At 48.0% G+C, this 18218-nt stretch overlaps 1 protein-coding gene across 1 annotated transcript in view; it reads right to left on the reverse strand.

The window, feature by feature from the left end:
- Positions 1-18218, reverse strand: part of Abca4 (ATP binding cassette subfamily A member 4) — a 125073-nt gene that overhangs the window by 48902 nt on the left and 57953 nt on the right. Inside the window, exons 12-18 of the mRNA XM_075981478.1 lie at positions 16177-16382; positions 15449-15625; positions 13557-13779; positions 9384-9605; positions 7412-7616; positions 3698-3763; positions 877-966 (exon numbers count right to left, since the gene is read on the reverse strand). Of these exons, the coding sequence (XP_075837593.1) occupies positions 877-966; positions 3698-3763; positions 7412-7616; positions 9384-9605; positions 13557-13779; positions 15449-15625; positions 16177-16382 (1189 nt within the window). The remainder of the gene's footprint in view (positions 1-876; positions 967-3697; positions 3764-7411; positions 7617-9383; positions 9606-13556; positions 13780-15448; positions 15626-16176; positions 16383-18218) is intronic.

The following is an 18218-nucleotide window of genomic DNA, read 5'->3' on the forward strand; positions in this document are numbered from 1 at the left end:
TCTGTGCCTCCCAGTCTGGCCTAAAGCTGAACCAGAAGCCCATCCTCAGTTTCACTGCCTGTCATTTCAGCTTGGTCAAACCACTCCAGGAGGAGGGTCTTCCAGAGGCATCCCCATCTGCAAACCAACTCCATGAGGATCCGGGTCTCCAGCGTCAGCTTTGCCAAGCGGTACCTGAGGGGCACCTGGAGGCTGGACCTTCTCACGCCAACATCAGGCTAAATTAGAGCCCAGGCACCTCCCTAAACCCAAGAAATACATACGCTCCAGGATGAGAACCCTTACAAGAATTAGATCAAGAGGAAGATGGAGCAACAAAAGCCAGGGACCCAAGTCTTATGTAGCCTGCCCATCAGCCCAGGAACGATTAGGTAACCTCCACAGCCAGGAAAGCCTTCTGGTGGTGCTAGTGAATGGACTCAGGGTTTATAAACCTTGAAGTGCAGGCAGTCAGCTCTGCTAGACTCTTTCCCCTGACAGCACTTATTTTTGTCTTTCCTTATAGCTCATATCCGCTTCAAGTCCCAGTGACCCAAGTCATTGTTCTGGCTAAATCCTCGGAAGTCAGCACATTCGCACAATTCACTTGGGATTTGCCTAACAAGGGCACAAACACACTACAGTCTTGGGATTTGCTTTCTCCAGGAAACATGCACTAATGTCTGGGTTGGACCATTCATGCCCGTCATGCGCAGCTGGACATCAGATTTAACATCAGTCAAGAGAGGGAGGCAGCTTCCTGGCCTTCTTCATTCCACCCATCTTGTGGTTTTGCTCGGGCACTGCTAGTGCTACCTAAGCTTCCTAGCTTTTTGCCTAGGCTCCGCTCTGCCCTTTTCGGGGGCTGGGGAGTGGGGGAGGGGTGGCGGGCGTTACCACTCATTCCTTCCGGGTGCTCCGGATCCTCCATTTCCTCTGTTAAAGGTTCAGTCTTTTCCAGGGCCCTTTCTTCTCTGGTCGAACAACCTGAACCAATCAGAAGCCTATGTGACTCTTCAGTAAAGACAGGCGAGGAGAGGAAGGGTAGAGGGAACAAGAGAGTTCCCCACCACTAGGGGAAGACAGCTCCCTCAACAGCCAGCATTGCTCTGAAACCAGCCTGCTGCATGGCCTCAAGCTCTGACCTGCTGCCAGGCCACGAGATTCTCAAATCTGGTTGCACCATCTTCATCAGGCCCAAAGGGACTTTTGTAATTGGAGCCTTGGAGCTGAAAGAGTTTCTATTTACTCTGGTGTTTGTTTTCAGGGGGAGCTGGGACTCAAACTCAGAATTTCATGCATGCTAGGCAAGCGCTCTCCCACCCGCATCATTCCCAGCCCTCACCTCTTCCAGTTAATACGCTAGGCTTCCCCTGTCCGAAATCGTGACTGAAAAACCCAAACCAAAAACAGACATATAAAAAAAATCTGCCCAAGAGTTAAATTTAGAATGGGTTAATTTTCTTTAGCTTACCACCTGGTCCTTTTTGGCTCCAACCTACAACATGTCAGTCACAGAAACCTTGAGCAAAAATTCATCTATAGTGATAAGATAGGTAGCCAGCGTAAATCTAAGTTTGAGAAGTAGCTCCCTTGAGAAAACCACCTATTTGGGCATTTAAGAATTCTGAGGTTAACACCAGAGTGGAGCCTGGTATATTCAGGATTGTGAAGGGTGATATCACTCACACACACACACCACGGTTTCTTTTTTGTGTGTGTGTTTGGGGGGGGGGGCTTTTGTTTTGTTTTGTTTTTAATCGGCATTTGGTCTAAAAGGGTGTCAAGGACATCCTGGAAAGGGAAGAAGCAGAAAGGCCTCCAGCCAGAGAGGAAGCAGGAACCAGAGGAAGCCACCAGCACCAAGCCCTTAGGGCTCTGGTTCAAGTGCAGATGGGCCAGCATCTGCGCTGTTCTCAGTGTCTGCTCACCAGGGCCTCTCCGCCCTCAAGATGGGAGGGAGCAGCAGGCTGAGGCTGAGTAGTAGCGTTGTGCTGCCTGCTGCAGTCTGACTCCACTTCCTGGAGCAGTTTCGAGTTCATTCTCCAGAATTCCTGAGGTCAACATTCGGGCTAGCACACTGTCCTCAGGTGGAATAAACCAGCCAGAACAAATGTCTTTCTAGATAACCACTGCGGTGGCTGACTTCCTCGCCGGGAGATGTTCTAGTTTCTGTCGCTGGTGTCCACTGGGATTTCTGTAACAAATGGATGTCCTAGAACTCCGTTTCTGTGTCTATGACAAGAGGAGCTGGGGAGTGACTCCTCTGCCTTCTGATCCAGATAGAGCGAGAGATTGAATTTTGTTCAGTTTACGAGACAGGTGAAAAATATTTCCCTTCTGTCAGCAAAAGTGTATGTGTCTCGTTTTCAAGAACACATTTCTCGAGATTTTTTTTGTTCTTTGTCTTGAATGGCAGAGCACCTCTTGGGATAACAGAGGGGGGCAGGTGAGCAAGAGCGCTGGCGTTCACTGACATTGAGAACACTCCAGGGGCACCCCTGTGTTAGACACTCCCATTTATGATGGGTCAATAACTTGATCACAGGAGACACTTGAAAGTTTGTAGATACACACGACACACAAAACAATGGAATGGAAAAACACTGGGCTGTCAAAACACTGCTGCTTGAGCTATTAAAAATGTATATAGAGAAAAATACTTGGGAGGGGGGACCCTCAAAACGTCAAACAAACAAAGATCTATACCAGCCTTTTAAAGACTCAGATTAAGCCTTAGAAAACTAAACACCGCATCAGTGCTTAAAGGCTAGAACCCGGCCCCGGTGTGGTCATCCACATTGAAGCATGGGTAGGTAGAGGTGAGGTCGAATATTCGAAAACATTTTTTTCCTTCCTGAACCTCCCAGTTCTAGGGGAGACTATAGCTCATAGCTCTAGAGTTCCTCTGCCGCCCCAGAACTCAAAATGATCTAAGGGGTTCTTATGATTTCCAGAAATCACTTGGCCTCCTGTTTGTTTAGGAAGAAAGATAAATTGTGTTTATGAGGCATTGTCAGCAAACGTCCATTTGACTTTCTTCTCCGGCTGCAGAGCTGCATTAGTGTTTGCCTTGGGGGTCCACAGCGCAGTTTCTGCCTCATCTTCAGAGAGTCAATTACTGTGCCTTTCCAGACTGTGGAGAATAAGGACAGAGGAGAGGGGAGGCAGCGGAGCCTGACAGCAAAGCTCCCTTCATGATTCCTGGATCTCTGCTTTAAAAGCAGGAAGAAGATATTTGACTCCTGAAATGGTGCGACCCCTTTTCAACAAGTGTTTAATCCCCAGACACAAACTGTCAATTTTCTGCCTTTCGATCTGGCTCTGTGATTCACCAGAGGTAAGCTTGTGCAGGCTGTGATGCTGGGCGGGCTGCTGGCCAACCGCAGGCAGCAGGAATCGTGACTTGACATAAAGGGCCACCTTGGCACCTTCCACACCTCTTGCACAAACCCCAAGGAATTAGTTTCAATCCTGAAGTGTTTCTGGTGTTATTATTTTGTTTTAATTTTTTTTTTGAAGATAGAGTTTCTTTGTGTAGCCCTGGTTGTCTTGGAGCTCACCCTGTAGACCAGGCTGGCCTGGAGCTCACTCTGTAGACCAGGCTGGCCTCGAATTCACAGAGCCTCTGCCTCCTGAGAGCTGGAATTAAAGACGTGTGCCACCACCACTTGGCTGTTTTAATTAAACAAACAAACAAACAAAACACCCAATTTACCTTCACCTCCAAGCCAGTAAGACTCTTGTAGAAGGAAGTACCAGGGGAGTGGCGTTCCATAGTCTCCTGAGAACAGGAAAGTAAAGAAAGAGAAAACGGTGAGCGTCCCCCTCCCCCATCACACAAGCTCTACAGTATACTCAGTGTAAATCTCAGATTATAGCAACTGTTGATAATCACAAGCCATTGTGTAGTTACCCACAGGTTATCAGGCAGAGTACTTCTTTCAGTAAGTTTGTAATCAAAATGCCATGGGATTTTTTGGGGGGGTGTTACCAGCAACACTGGCAATGAGGATCTTTGATGACATCAGTTTCCCAAGAAATAAGTGTTATCAAAGAATTAAATCATGCCATTTTTTTTAGCAGTTAATCAGAAAGCAATAACATTGGAGATCACAACTATTTGCTGGACTCTATTTATATACCAGGCGTATTACATACTTCCCATGTGTGACAGCAGTGTATTCTGAAAACCCTAGGAACCGGGAAGTAATATGAGTCTGAAGGATGCAGACATGGAGGTGCACTAACTTGGAGCCACCTGCCCCATGAAATGAACATGCGAGAATCCTAATGCAGGCAATCTGGTTCTAACATCACCAATTCTCAACTCCCCACATTCGACTGGATTCAGCTGTATTTTAAGGGGGTAAAAAAGGTCCCAACTTTCTGGTTCAGTTCTCTTTGCAGGTCCCAACTTTCTGGTTCAGTTCCCTTTGCAACTTCACATCTGGGTATTGCTCACCAGAAAAAAGAGATGTGCAAAGAGCGATCTTTCAGCCCAACCTCTGCTCTCCAGGAAGAGTAAGGGGCTGCAGACCATTCCAAACCTCAGGAAGAGGATTTAAAGAGATTCTGGGCTAGCAACCACCTTTCAGTGCTGGGAGGGGATGACCTGGAGAAGGCAAGGAAGCTCCAGGCCATTCCATTCCCTCACCTTATGACAGTCCTTGAGTCACAGCCATTGCAATAAAGCCGCAATCGAAAAGAGAGCGCTCTGGTAGTGTTAGGTTCGAATGGAGGTCTTACAGGATTGTCCCTAACTGGATAGTCTCAGAGTGGAAATAAATGGTAGTGACAGGGAAGGGGACAGTGTTTGAGAAAACACACCTCTAGTGTCCTAACCAGAGTCCCAACCTCATGTCTCAAAATGTGGCATTATTTAGAAGGTAAATGTGCTTAGTTAAGTTAGGTGGGGTCATACTGGAGTAGGGTGACCACACACAGGCCTCATGAGATAGTCACATGAAGACCGGCACCCAGGGAAGAAGCCACATGAGGTGGAGGATTGGAGCAATGTGCCTGCAAGCCAAAGCATCAAACCCCTCCAGAAGCTTGGTTTCATAGGCAGCATGACTTTCCCAACAGCTTCATTTTTGATTTCTAGCTTTTTAAAAAAAATCTCTATTATTTTAAGCCATTGTGATAACAACTCTGGAAAACACATTGTCCTTCAGGAGGGACACGGACCCAGGCTGCTGGACTCGGCCATCTTTTCCCATTTGCCGTTGCTGCACACCTGTTGCTGTTTGATTGACTTGGTTCTTTGTTTGTGACAGGATCTCACTGTAACTCAGGCTGCCCTTGAACTCACAGCCTTCCGTACCTGGTCCCAGCTGCTTATTTCTGAGGACCATGAGCTTGGTCTCCCAGGCCCATCCTCACCCCTCCCTCTCTGCTTTGGCCAGGGCATCATGAGCTAGACCCAGATGTCACTGTACAGCGAAGGCTGACATGGAAGCCATCCACGTGAAGAGGGGACTGCTCCAGCTATAGGAAATGCTAATTTGAAGGAAAATCTACGTTTCTGCAAAGTGGATTATAAAACTTCGTAAACAGCTAGTTTTGACCCAGTAGCTGATTTTCTAGGTTGCAGGTGTATTAGATAGTGATTCGGTGCCCATGAAATACTAAGTTCTAGTCGGGGCTTCCAGGCTGTTGCTGCGAAATAAACAGATCATAATTCTGCTCGCGTGGGGCTCTCCTGGGAAAGATGGTAAGTCAATAAATGCATACATAAGGTTGCATCACTATTGTGAAATATTAGAAGGTGTTATGTTTGTTTATGCTTGTTTAATGATGCAAAGATGTGTTGTATTCTTTTATGTTGCATTTGTCCAACTCTGTGAAGCTGTGCTACTTTGCCTGTCTAAAACACCGTTTGGTCTAATAAAGACGTGAATGGTCAATAGCGAGGCGGAAGAAAGGATAGGTGGGGTTGGCAGGCAGACAGAATAAAAAGACAAAAAAAAAGGAGGAAGAAGCGAGAAAAGGAGGAGAGGAAGATACTAGGGGCCTGCCACCCAGCCACACATCCAGACATGAAACAAGAAGGGGCAGGGGGAGGGAGACATACAAAAATAAAAAAAGGTAAAAGCCCAGAGGCAAAAGACAGATAATTTAAGTTAAAAAAAGCTGGCTAGAAACAAGCCAAACTAAAACCAGGCATTCATAAGATAAAATAAACCTCAGTTTGTGATTTATTTGGGAGCTGGGTGATGGCCCCCCCAAAAAATAAGAGTGAAAAACAAAACAAACAAACAAAAAAAAACAACTCCACATCATGTCAGACGGTAATGAGCACTTAAAAAAAATTAAAAAAAGTAGGGTAAAGGTTAGGGCCACACAGGGAATATTGGTCATACAAAGACAAAGATCTAGTACTCTTCAGTCTAGAAAGATCTCTGCGATAAAGTGACATTTGAACAGAGACCTGAGCAGAGTGAGGAGCCGAGTCAGCAGATCGGAGGCATGGCCCGGGAAGAAAGGCATTGCTAGTGAAAACAGCAGGTGTGAGGGTCAGCCCAGGAAGTGTGCTAGTGTGTTGAACATCAGTGGGGAAGAGTGTGGTGGCCTCAGCTCAGAGACTTAGTGTGGAAGGGAAGGCAGGGGGTGAAGCCTGAGTCGGGACACTGGGTTTTACTCTGAATGAGGAGAAAGGACCATGAAGGGGTTGGAACAGAGTGTTGACACCATCTGGCCTAGATTGCCAAGGCTCCGCCTGCATACCGCGAGTATGGGACCTGGCTGTAGGAAGTGTCGGTGGAAGGAGGCTTGGAATGGGAAGATGGATCGGTGGTGGCAGGAAAGCCAATTCTAGACCTATTTCCCAGTATCCTCTCTCCCTGTCCCTGCCATGTGTGTATTTACATGTGTGTGTTTACATGTGTCCCTGTCATGTGCGCACGCATGTGTATATGTACACATAGGTACACATGTATGTGGGTAGACATACTCCTGAGCATGCTTGCCAAGGCTAGAGGAGGTGCCTTCCTCTGCTGCATCCACCGAGTCCTTTGAGGCAGGGTCATTTGCTGAACTGGCAGCTTGTTGTGCTGGCCAGGTTGGCTGGTTAAAGGGTTCCTGGGATCCCCTCGTCTCTACTTCCCAACACTAGGGTTACAGTCTCTTGCCGACATGCCCGGGTTTTATGTGGGTTGTGGGGATTCGAACTCAGGTCCTCACACTTGCATAGCAAGTACTTTTGCCAACCAAGCCACCTCCCCATCTCCAAGTCTAGACCTGCTTCTAAAGTGGAGACAATAATTGGTTGGTGGAGTTTTAACTTCTAGTTGTAAATTCAGATGCTGGCCCTGTGAGCTTATGTTCAAATAGCTTAGGGAGCGATCAAGTTTAAACTAGAAGACTGGGCCAGACAAATCTCATTCCCTTGACCATGGGAGATAAAGTAGCCTGAGTCTTCCTTGCTGACCTGGAAAAACCTGGTCGAGATACCAGGCGAGCAAGCCGTAGAGAGCCGCATCAAGAAGCATCATCTTCATGGCCAGCAGAAAGCTGAACTCGTCCCCTTCCACAGGACTCTTGCCAATGTTGTCCCACTGCAGCCCCAGGCCTTGCTCTTCAAAGCGGACCAGGTACTCGGTGCCAAAGCCAAACGCCACAGGGGAAAGCAGGCTCTGCAGAGCGGAGAAGGGGCAGCGATGGAGACAGAGGACAACGGAACCCAGAGGGCCACAAGACAGGGAAGGGAGGGGGGCCAAAGAGGGTTTGTGTCGTGTCTGAGTGTCAGGCTACTCAGGGAGGGCTTACGGTGGTCCTCTCAAGGAAAGAGAGTTCTGGAAATGCTTGGCAGGCCTCAAAAATTTCCACCTAATGCCTAGTGAGCCTCCTCTCGCCTGCTCAATAGGATAAGCTAGACTGTAAAGGGGTGTAAGGAAGGGGCACATAGTAAAGGCTCCAAAGGAAGGAAAGTTCCCCTGGTGTCCTCCTCCCTCCCCTCGGCTTCCACTCTCAGAAGACCACACAGTTCTGGGCAGAACAAACATGCCAAATGAAGCCACTTTGTGAGACTCCCACAAGAAGGGGGCTTGAAGTCACCATTTTCCTGTGGTCAGCAAGGATGCTAGGTGGCATCTTAAGTCCTCTGTGCCAAAACTAGCCCACTGACTAGAAAATGTGGAGCAGGCATTTTAGAAAGTGACCCGCCAAGTCACCACGGGTGGTCCCTGACACATCAGAGCACACTTGCCTTTGCCAGGGGTTCCCTGTAATTTGGAGGATCCTGGACAGAGTTCAGACTATCTCTCCCCAAAGCAAGAAACCCTTTTGCTATATGTACACACACACACACACACACACACACACACACACACACACACGCATACATGCACACACGCATGCTTAAAATGAACTCAACCCGGCTCCTATCCGTAGTTGCCAAATCTGAAGCTTCCCGGTAGGTCCAAGAAGCTGTGGCTTCCCAGTACCACATAACAACCCGACGATTACCAAAATTGCCCAGCTCTGCCCACAGCCTGAGTCACTACAGTTTCTTACTATTACCCATTGTGACTGTCTTAGAAAACTAAGTGCTATAAATAGTGGCAATTAACTTCTTATTTAACATGTGAAATAATAAAATGCAGATGCTCCAGAGCTGGAGTCCCGAGAACAGGTTCTTCTGGTGGAGAGGCAGGCAGGAGTCCTGGGACTACTACAGAGACTGGGAGGCTCTGGAGGGCCAGAAAACTGCGCCCTTTGGGGCTGAGGCTGATTAGCGCTGGCTAATGAGAGGGTAGAAATGGCCCACTTGAGAACAATTAATAAAAAGACCTATATTTATTTGGGAATCCCGAGCTAAGAGGTCTCTCAAGCCATCAAAAGACAACTTCTAGAGTCTTCTCTTGGCCAAAGAGCCTAGTGGTAAGGGCTCATTTCTGCATCCTTTTCTTTTCTTTTCTTTCTTTCTTTTTTTTTTTTTTTTTGCAAGTGCTGTTAGAGCACAGGCAAGACAGGGTGTCACTGATCCAATTTCTTTTGGAAAAATGAGCCCCATTTGAACTGATGCCACCCTCTTTCTGAGCAGACAGATAGTAACGGGGAGGGGCCAAGATTCCTCTCATCTGACTCTTTTCAAGCAGGAAGAAAAGAAGGGTGAAGGAATGGGTCGGCAGGTTCTCCTCTCATGCAGAAACAAAGGAAGCTAGCTTGGCTCTCCAGTCCTTTCCTAGGGCGCATTCATCAAGCCTGTCTGCATTGCTGGTGTGTGTGGAGGGTTGCTTTCACTCTGACTCCCGAACCTTTGAGCTTGGTATTAGTCTTTCAATCATACAAACTCTCAAGTCAAAAGGTAAAGGGGAACCTTCTTAGAGAGCAGGCCAAGAGGCCACCAAGTCATCAGAGGAAATCTCTATCACAGGCTAGAGGGAAGCCCTAAGGCTCACCACGACCGTCTTCAGGTCAGATGTCATCCGGTCCTGCCAGGCAAAGCACAGAACGTGAGGTAGGTAGAGGGTGAAGTAGATGACCCCACTGCAGGCAGCTGCGAGGCTGGCCTTGGAGAAGAAAGTACTAAGCAGGAAGCATTGCATGATGGTTGCCGTGGAGAAGGCCAGCAGAAACAGGAAGAGGATGAAGGGATCGCTGTAATGGAGGATTCTCCCATGCTGAAACCAAAGAGAGTGTGTATCAGTAATTCCCAGCCATGCCCAGAGACAGGGTCCTGTGTGTAGTGATGCCTTCTGAAGCCTTCTGCTGTCTTAGAAGGGGCCCCTGCAGCCGGTTGCTAGTGCTTAGACTTCCACATGCACACTCAAATGTGCAGAGTTCTGTCTTCCCCATGCCCATTAGGCAACACTAATGTTTTATTTTTAAAAACTTAACTGGGAAACCACTAGACTGAGCCAAAAATTCCAGCGATCTGGACTCCTATACCAGTAAACCAAAACCCAACTGCCAAGTAATTTAACCCAGTCAGCAACTGCCTACTAAGCTCTAAGTGGGGACTTTAAGCAATCAGGATTTTCTTTGTCACGTTTCCTCACTCCTTCGGTGGAGTCCTGAGCCACTTGTGGTCTGGCTCATGAGCCATTGATGGTCCTAGAAAGCTGGTCAAAAGCCCATGATGGGGTGATAATAAGCCCCATGGTAAGAAGCTACTATCACTTTCCTAAGACGTCATTTTTATCAAACTGCGTTTGAAATACTTCTGTTTGTACCCATAGATGTGTTGCCTTCAACTTTGTGGTCTGAGAAGCTTCCTTCGCTGAGGGTAGCGGTTAACACAGCAACTCAGAACTGGTCAAAGTGCCAAGGATAAATAGCTCTGAGTTCTCAGCTGTGAGTGAGTCAGCTCTTAATCTCCCACCTTCTGAGGTGCAGGGAACTTCATGGTTGAGGACATGTGAGGGACGGAAGAGCTGGCAGATGGAGAGAACTGTGGCGTGTCCTCTAGACATGTGGTTGTGGCACACACAGCAACTGTGGATACCTATATAAGGCCCAGGCAGCCAGTGTTCCAGCATGGACGGAAGGGGACCCAGAGAAGAGCTATTGGCAGTTGAGGGATACTGAGGGACCCCATCAGAAGATACATGCGCATGGATGTGTGAACATCCACTGGAACATGAACAACCCACGAGCAGTCAGATCCCTAAAGGATGGTGACTGTCCTTCCCCTAGTATCCCTCAACTTCCCATAGCTCTTCTGATGGGGTCCCTCAGTATCCCTCAATTGCCAATAGCTCTATGGGTCAACTCAGCAAGTTCACAGTAGGAAGGACATTGTGTTCGGGCAAGGGAGGAAGACCTGTGTGTTAGGCCTTGCAGTACCACCAGCACCCTGCAACCACAAAGAAGGGGAGGCCACCCAAACAAGCCTGGCTCTTTGCCTGGGGCTCAGCCTGCTGACTGACCATCAGCACTGGCTTCCTGAGGCTCGTCACTCACACAGGTGGGAGTATCAGTAATGGATCCAGAGTGTTTGGAAGCAGATTGGTACTCCTCATCCATGAACGCTGTGCTTCTCATAGAACCTACGTAATGTACAAGACTTAGTATCTTCCGTTGTCTATATATAAAATAGGAACAAACTAATGACGCTTTCTGAACAGCTGCTGCCCGATTACACTGTAGGACAGACTGAGATGTTCAACTGCATTAGACCTTCCTTATCTCCATCACTACAAGCCCCATAAAGAGGCCAGCATCTTTGTTCCATCCAAATTCTGCATCCCCAAATACTTATAGGTTAGCCCATTCTTTCCTCAGGAACACAAAGGTACAAGTAGTAGATATTGGGAGAATGTCTCAGGCTTCAGAGTTGGTACTCATGTGGCCACCTCCATATATTCAATGGGACATAGTTGAGTTCTCGTGTAATGGGGAACACAGACATGTCACACAGCACAGCGTTCCCGAGACCAGAAGTCCTCATGCTCTCCTTTCTGCCTTTTTCTCCGCGTTCCCCCATCCTTTGGAACTGCCTCAATTCATGAATGGGCTCTCTACAGGTAGGGGCTCCCTGAATCACTGCTTTTCTCTCAGTAGAAAAGAGAGAGGCTAATTAATGACATCTGTTTTGCACCGGTGAGAACCAAGTGGAACTAATGGGCTCCTTATCTGCTCCAGCCACCGTTTCTCCTGCATGCTCTCGTGCCTGTTGGGCATTGAAGGAACAGATTGAAAAACAGATGAGGGGGAACTACGCAAAAGGGAGGGATAGACGGGAGCCACTTAAAGTCAACCTATGTCTGAGGAAATCTAAATAAAGGTCACAACTGGAGAGTTGTTACTGTTCTCTGTAGAATGAATTCACGTCTTATCTGAGCCCAGAGCAAAGTCCTGCGAACATCTAGACTGTGGGCTTTCTGGTGGCTTTCAAACAGGGTTGCCAGTCATTCAGCCAGCCTCACCACTTCCCGGACCCAGCTTCCTCCACTGGCCACTTTCCTTTCTGCTCCTTGTAGACTGAAGAACAATGGAACCTTCCCATTGTCCCTGCTCCCAGCTTCTTTCCTGCACAGTGGTGCTGGGGAGGAAGGGCCATGCGAAAAAAGGGGAGTCATTCAAAGGAAGACCTTATTTTGGTGTGGAAAAGCTCTGTTTCCGTCATTATTGGAACAGTGTCCTGGTTCCCACAAGGAGAAGCTTCCCTGGACTAGGAGCTCTCGGTGAACATTCCTTACCTCACATCCTAAAAGCTTTGAAGTCCTAAAAACCCATTCTTAGGGAGGCAGATCTCAGGGCCACTTATCAGTAAGAAGTGAGGGCAAGCCGAGGCCATTCATCCTCATGTTTACTCACTGAGTCTTTTAATTCTAAGGGTCCAAAACACCGACTGGGAAAAGGCACAGGCTGAGGGATGGGCAGAGCAGAGGGCGCCTGGTGGATAAGGAGGGAGTTGGCGGCTCCTCTTACCTCGGCAGAGCTTTGGTATCCTTTGTAAACATCAAGCTGGGTGGGGTGAGGTTGTTTGGGTAGAGTGACCTCCACCTCAACGTTGTTTTGGAGGGGATTCTAACATGGTGTTTGTGCCCCACTATAGCTCACCGGGTCATAGTATAACAACAGCAAAGATAGGATTCACTAGGTTGAGAGGTGGAGGATATTTTAGTAGAAAATAAAGGCAGGATTTGGATTAAGTGGATATGTGCCTGTTGGTTTGGATATATGATGGGACAGTCTTAGATCAGGTAGCCATGATCTGGTAGCCATGATCCATCAAGGGATGGGAGACACTCATGTCGTCTGGCCCACTGCACACGTTGCTTCATGCACAGTGGTACCCGATATGGTGGCAGTGACAAAGTTGAACAAGCTTGCTGAACTGATATCAGAAACCGACTTCCATCCATAAAACACCAAAAAATATCAAATGTGTGTATTCATATTTCAACAAGTCCAAAAAAAAAAGCTTCTTCTGTGATGGGACTAAAAATATTTAGGCTAGCAGTAAATTGTGAAACATGTTTCATTTTCAGTTCTGGCTTGCAGAGGAGTCACAGACTTGCAGAAGATTGAATGACTTGCTCTATGGCAATAAAAACTCCTTATCACTGAGAAAGGTCAGGCTCCAAATTCCATCCTTTAAAACAGAGTCCTTGGAGATCTTTGCAGGCAGAAGGTTGTCACTTGGGGAAGCTAATGCTCTGGTCATAGGAATGGTTGATAATTTGTCCAGATCTCTTCCCCTCATACCATTGGCAGTGTTCGCTCATCCTAACTCTAGCTGGATATTGGAATGGAAATTTTAAGAAACACTCTTTAGACTCATGTCTGTCTCTGAAAGAAGAGGCAACCTTTGAACACACAACAGTCCCATAATGGGCTTTGGTAATAGCAACCTATCTACGTGGTCATGAAATGAACTGGAAAATCTTTATAGGCAGTGAGTGAGTTCCCTTGGGCTAGTAGGGGAAGATGGGAGGATGTCACCACAGAACGGCTCTTTTAGGGAGGTTGGGGGTGCTGGCTTTCCAAGTGTCCTGCCTGGCTTGAAAAGCTGGGGTGCTACCTTTTGTGCTCAGATAACTAGCCCAGGCACACAAACATTAACAGGAGGAGACCAGGAACAATGGAACCCTTAAAAATGTCAGGGTCTGCTCCACCTGGCTTACCATGATGAAGAGCGTCAGGAGGAAGATGCTCATTGACATGATGGAGAAGCTGTCCAGGAACCAGGTACACCAAATCACAGCATTAGAGACACCCTGGTTCTTCAAGGTCTCCTTCAGCCTCAGCTCCTTCTCCAAGACAATGCCCTTGACAGTCATGGAAACAGAATAGATCCACGCCAGCACCATGAAGATGGGGAAACAGCGGTTCAAGATGATCATAAAGCTAAAAGGGGGGAGGGGAAACAGAACAGAACATTCTGTACCTGGGAGAGATGAAGGAAATACTTATCCAACGAAGAGTTGAGAATGAAGTCCAAAGGAAAGGAAAGCAGAAAAATAAATCATGGGACCTATGCTAGGTTGAACTTTTAAAAATACCTTTCACACTTGCCACCTTGTCTTTCCAGACCACCCAGATGAACGCTCCCTAAGTGCAGGAATAAAACTATACCACCTCTGTCGTATAGGATAGACCGTGACTGCAAAGGATTGTGGGAAAGACTGCAAACCGGTTGCCACAGGTTGTGACTGGAAGAAATCAGTGATTCCATCGTCACTGCTTCCATCAGCCGGGCACAAGTGGAGCAGCTCCATCCTGGGATCCGATCCCAGCAAGCGAGATGCATTTGACACGAAGAACTCAAGTTAGGGTGAGCTTTACAGGTTTTCCCTGGGAATGGCGCACTAGTAAAGCCCTTGGGATTATTATCTATTGAAACTGTTGGGTGTTGTCACAGGAAGGGCCCAGTGCCAGCGTGGGAGGATAGTTTCACTCAAAATGGCCCTAGGGAAAGAGCCAAACAACCGAAAAGCATGCACTTCTGGGGTTAGCCGCCAGAGGACTCTCCCGTACTGAATGACCCCGAGTCCCACCCACTGCCTCTCCACACCTACCCGGTTCCCTGCCAGCCCCTCCCTCTGTGACCTGAAAGTGGACCTGGGTTTTTGCCCTTGGCTCCACTTCTCATCTCTGCTTCTTATCCAAAGGAAAGCTCACGGCAGAACAGCCACTGTTATCTCGGCCGTCTTCCGCCGTCGAGCTGGAGAACTGATGGGGCCACAGCGTTGAGAGCGGCTTTCCTGTGCTCATGCTGGCCTTTATTTTCTTTCCGACCTCGCCATCTGGTAACTGGACTCTCCTTCATGTTCGGCTGTCTCTGCTTCCTGAACCCCACAGCCACACGCACGGGCTACAGTGACTTTCCCAGTTTTCCCAACACCCCAGGACCTAAATCCCTAAACATACTATAGCTGAGGGAGTGTTTCTGATTCATCTATCATGGTGATAAGCCTCTGAGCACCTCTTCTTTTCTGTCTTTTTCTCCAGCACTCCGAAAATCCATTTTCAACAAAACAGTGGGCTGTTTGCTGCTTAGCATGCTACTAGCCAACAGAAGGCCCCGCTTTAGGATGGGGGCGGTCAGAGAAGGTGGCCAGAGCTCATCTGACACATTCCTCTACCTTTCCCCCAAACATACATCATAGGAATGTTAATTAGGGAAGGAGCCGTGTGATTCTGAGGCTCCTAGGAACCAGACCTACTGGCCATGTAGCCCAAATGTGCCGATCTGGCAGTCAGTGGGCAAACGCTCCAACCAGAACCTTCCACATAGCAAACATACCGCAAAGAGGAAATTTAAACAGTGGGCATCTCCTCCTCCAACTTCACTCCTAATGCTCTAATCTCTGAAGTCCCTTTTGTACCCCCACACCCTCCCATTTTACTTTCTCCTCTGCTTTTGTCTGGAGCTTGGAGCCAGCAGCTTCTCCAGTCAGAAACCTAGTCTCCCCTGTCTGGTCCCAGTCCCCGCCATTCCTTTGGGAGACACTGAAGCCTGGAGAGCATCCTGGTTTATTCAGCTCAGGGAGGAAGATAGGGGCCTGGGACTCACGAGTCATCCACGAAGCAGGGATAAGGCATCTGCTGGAGATAGACTCCAATTGGAACGTCTGCCTGGGTCTGGCTCCTGGTGATTCCTTGTTCAACCATGTCCTGTAGGTAGGCAAAGCCTCCCCAGATGTACCGCAGGTCTTCGACAGGATCAGCCCTAGGACCAGAATCCCAGTACCTGAAAAGGTGTAGGAGGAAGGGAGGAAGGATGTAAGTGCGGATGGGCAACCCACTCATTTTACAAGCAAAACTTACCCTAGAGCTCAATCTCTTGAAACATTCTCCTCAATCAATGGTTCTTGGCCTTCCTAATGCTGCGACCCTTTAACACAGTTCCTCAGGTGGTGACCCCCAACCATACAATTATTTTTGCTACTACTTCTTAACTATAATTTTACTACTGTTGCAAATCATAGCTGATATCCAGAATATCTGACCTGCAGCCCCTGTGAAAGAGTTGTTGTGCTCGCGACCCACAGGTTGAGAACCACTGTCCTCAATGTTCCCAGATTATCCAGTTTGGATCACAGGAATAACTCCAGCAATGTCTGGGAATCACAAGGTGATTGCTCCATCTACTTGGGTCTTCTCAAATCAATCAGCCCTCCTCCCATTCAGCTTATCTTCATTGATTTATGGGCTGCGTTCATCCTTAATCCTTCCGTCTCTACTGAACACAGTTCACTGTGGATGGGGAAGAAACCCCTTGAGCCCTGACTGAACCATCACCTGTCTTTGATCTTATTGGTCTTCTCCACCACATCTATGTCCATCCGAATCTTGTACTTCACGTGGGGAGGCAGGGAGCTGGTCCAGGGGTACATGTCAGGGAATACCACTCCAGCCCAGAACCTGTTTTCCTCCAGGAGAGACAGGGCTCGCTGGATGAGCTGAACTTCATCATCATAGCTTTCAAACTTATCCAGAACCAGGCACTGCGGAAAATCACACAGGTGGAGAGAGTATGAGGCTTAATTGCAGACAACGAGACAGAAGAAACGCTACTGGCCAAGAGATAGGTTCCCCACAAAAAGAACTATGTAGCTAATATTTGTGTAACTCCAGGGTCTGGCATTAATTTCTTCATGAGCCTAGGTTCAGGGGTGCAAGGGTCCTGGAAATGATGGCAGGCCCTTATCCCTGAAGAGTTAACAGAGACCGTGCTACCCAGCTGGCCAAGGCGGTCCAAATATGCAAGGCCTCAAAATGACACAAATCCTCAAGGCTCTCACTCCCCAGCGTGGGGAGGCAAGGGAGTGGGGTCACGGTGGACACTGGCTGCTTTGAAGATCAGAACGCCTGAGGATAAAAGAGCTTTAAAGAGAGAAACATTCCTGGTGTTGAACCTTCCTGGCTCTCTCCAAACACACACAGGCTAGCCAGCTGAGGGACGAACCAGGAAGAAGAAAGCAAAGAAGCAGGCGGCCAAAAGGATTTCATCTGAGAAATTACTGCCATTTATAACTTTATGATGAGAGCGGAATTATCCCAATGTCCTTTTTCTCTTCTTGGGAGAAAGAGAGAGAGAGAGAGAGAGAGAGAGAGAGAGAGAGAGAGAGAGAGAGAGAGAACTATAAAAGAACAAAATTAAGAATTTCTTTTAGATGGATTTGGGGTCCCCACTTGTAGAGACTTACTGAAGTAATTATATTGTACTGGTATTTGTTTTACACTGGGGGTTTTGTGCCCATGATTCTTAGAATGTAACTCACAAGAGGTCAGATGGCCTTGTCTTGATTAATTTGTTCAACGAATATTTACCGAGTGTATGCAACATGCCAGAGCCTGCCTGGCTCCACGGGTACAAGGAGAAAAGATAACAATCTCTTCCTGAAACAAACTCAAACCTGATGAGGGAGAGATTGTCGTAAACCAAGAAGTGCAGGGTGGAATGACAGGGAGGGTAGCCTGAAAGACTCAGGACTTCAAGAGGAGGACCAGGTCTGGGAGGGACCCAGGAAGGCTGCCTGGAGGAAGAGGCCTGAGGAGGAAGCAGATAGAAAACAGGCAGAGGAAAGGAAATGGAGGCCAGCTTGACCACAGGGAGCAGTACTGGGATCTCTGGGGACCTGCAAGAGCAGAGCAGTGGTTGCCGTCCTCTTTCAAGTTTTGGAGCACTGGCTAGCTTTAAAAAGATGCCAAAAGCTCTATTTCAGAATCTTGAGAGGCAAGGCCAGGGCACCAACATTTTGATAAAACCCCAAACCAAAAACAACAAAACAAAAACAAAAAGAAAAACCCTCCCCAGATAGTCGCAAAACACAGAGAAGAGCACTGGGCAAGAAGTGGCGAGTGCTTGGGTCCAGATCCTTTACTCTGCTGGATTTTGGGATGTTGCTGGCCAACTGAGGGGTTTCTCAGGACAGGGACTGAAGGCTAAAACCAGGAGCACTCCAGACAATCCCTAGAATACCATAAGGCCGCTGTGGGGTTTTAAGCAGAAATAGATCAGAAAACAATCGGGACACGTCAGGGAACACTAGGTTACACCGCTGAGTGCATTCAGACTCAGTTAATTCCAGGGGAGCCGGAAGTCAGATGGAACCTTTCCCGTGCTGTGGAAGAAGCTGCAGAGATGCTGAGTTAAGGGTAGAACCACGGTCCAGCTCCAGCCCAGAGTGCCTCCCTGAACACCAGGGCCCAGAGCCTACACTGCACATCCAGCATGGTGTGGCTTATGGAGGGAGTCTTCCAGGTGCTCACAAGAGTCCTATAAGTGGAACAATGAATATTGTTTATCCTCACCTGGTAGCCCAGGAAAGTTAGGCTCT

Source organism: Microtus pennsylvanicus, chromosome 7 (assembly GCF_037038515.1).
Source record: "Microtus pennsylvanicus isolate mMicPen1 chromosome 7, mMicPen1.hap1, whole genome shotgun sequence".
NCBI lineage: Eukaryota > Metazoa > Chordata > Mammalia > Rodentia > Cricetidae > Microtus > Microtus pennsylvanicus.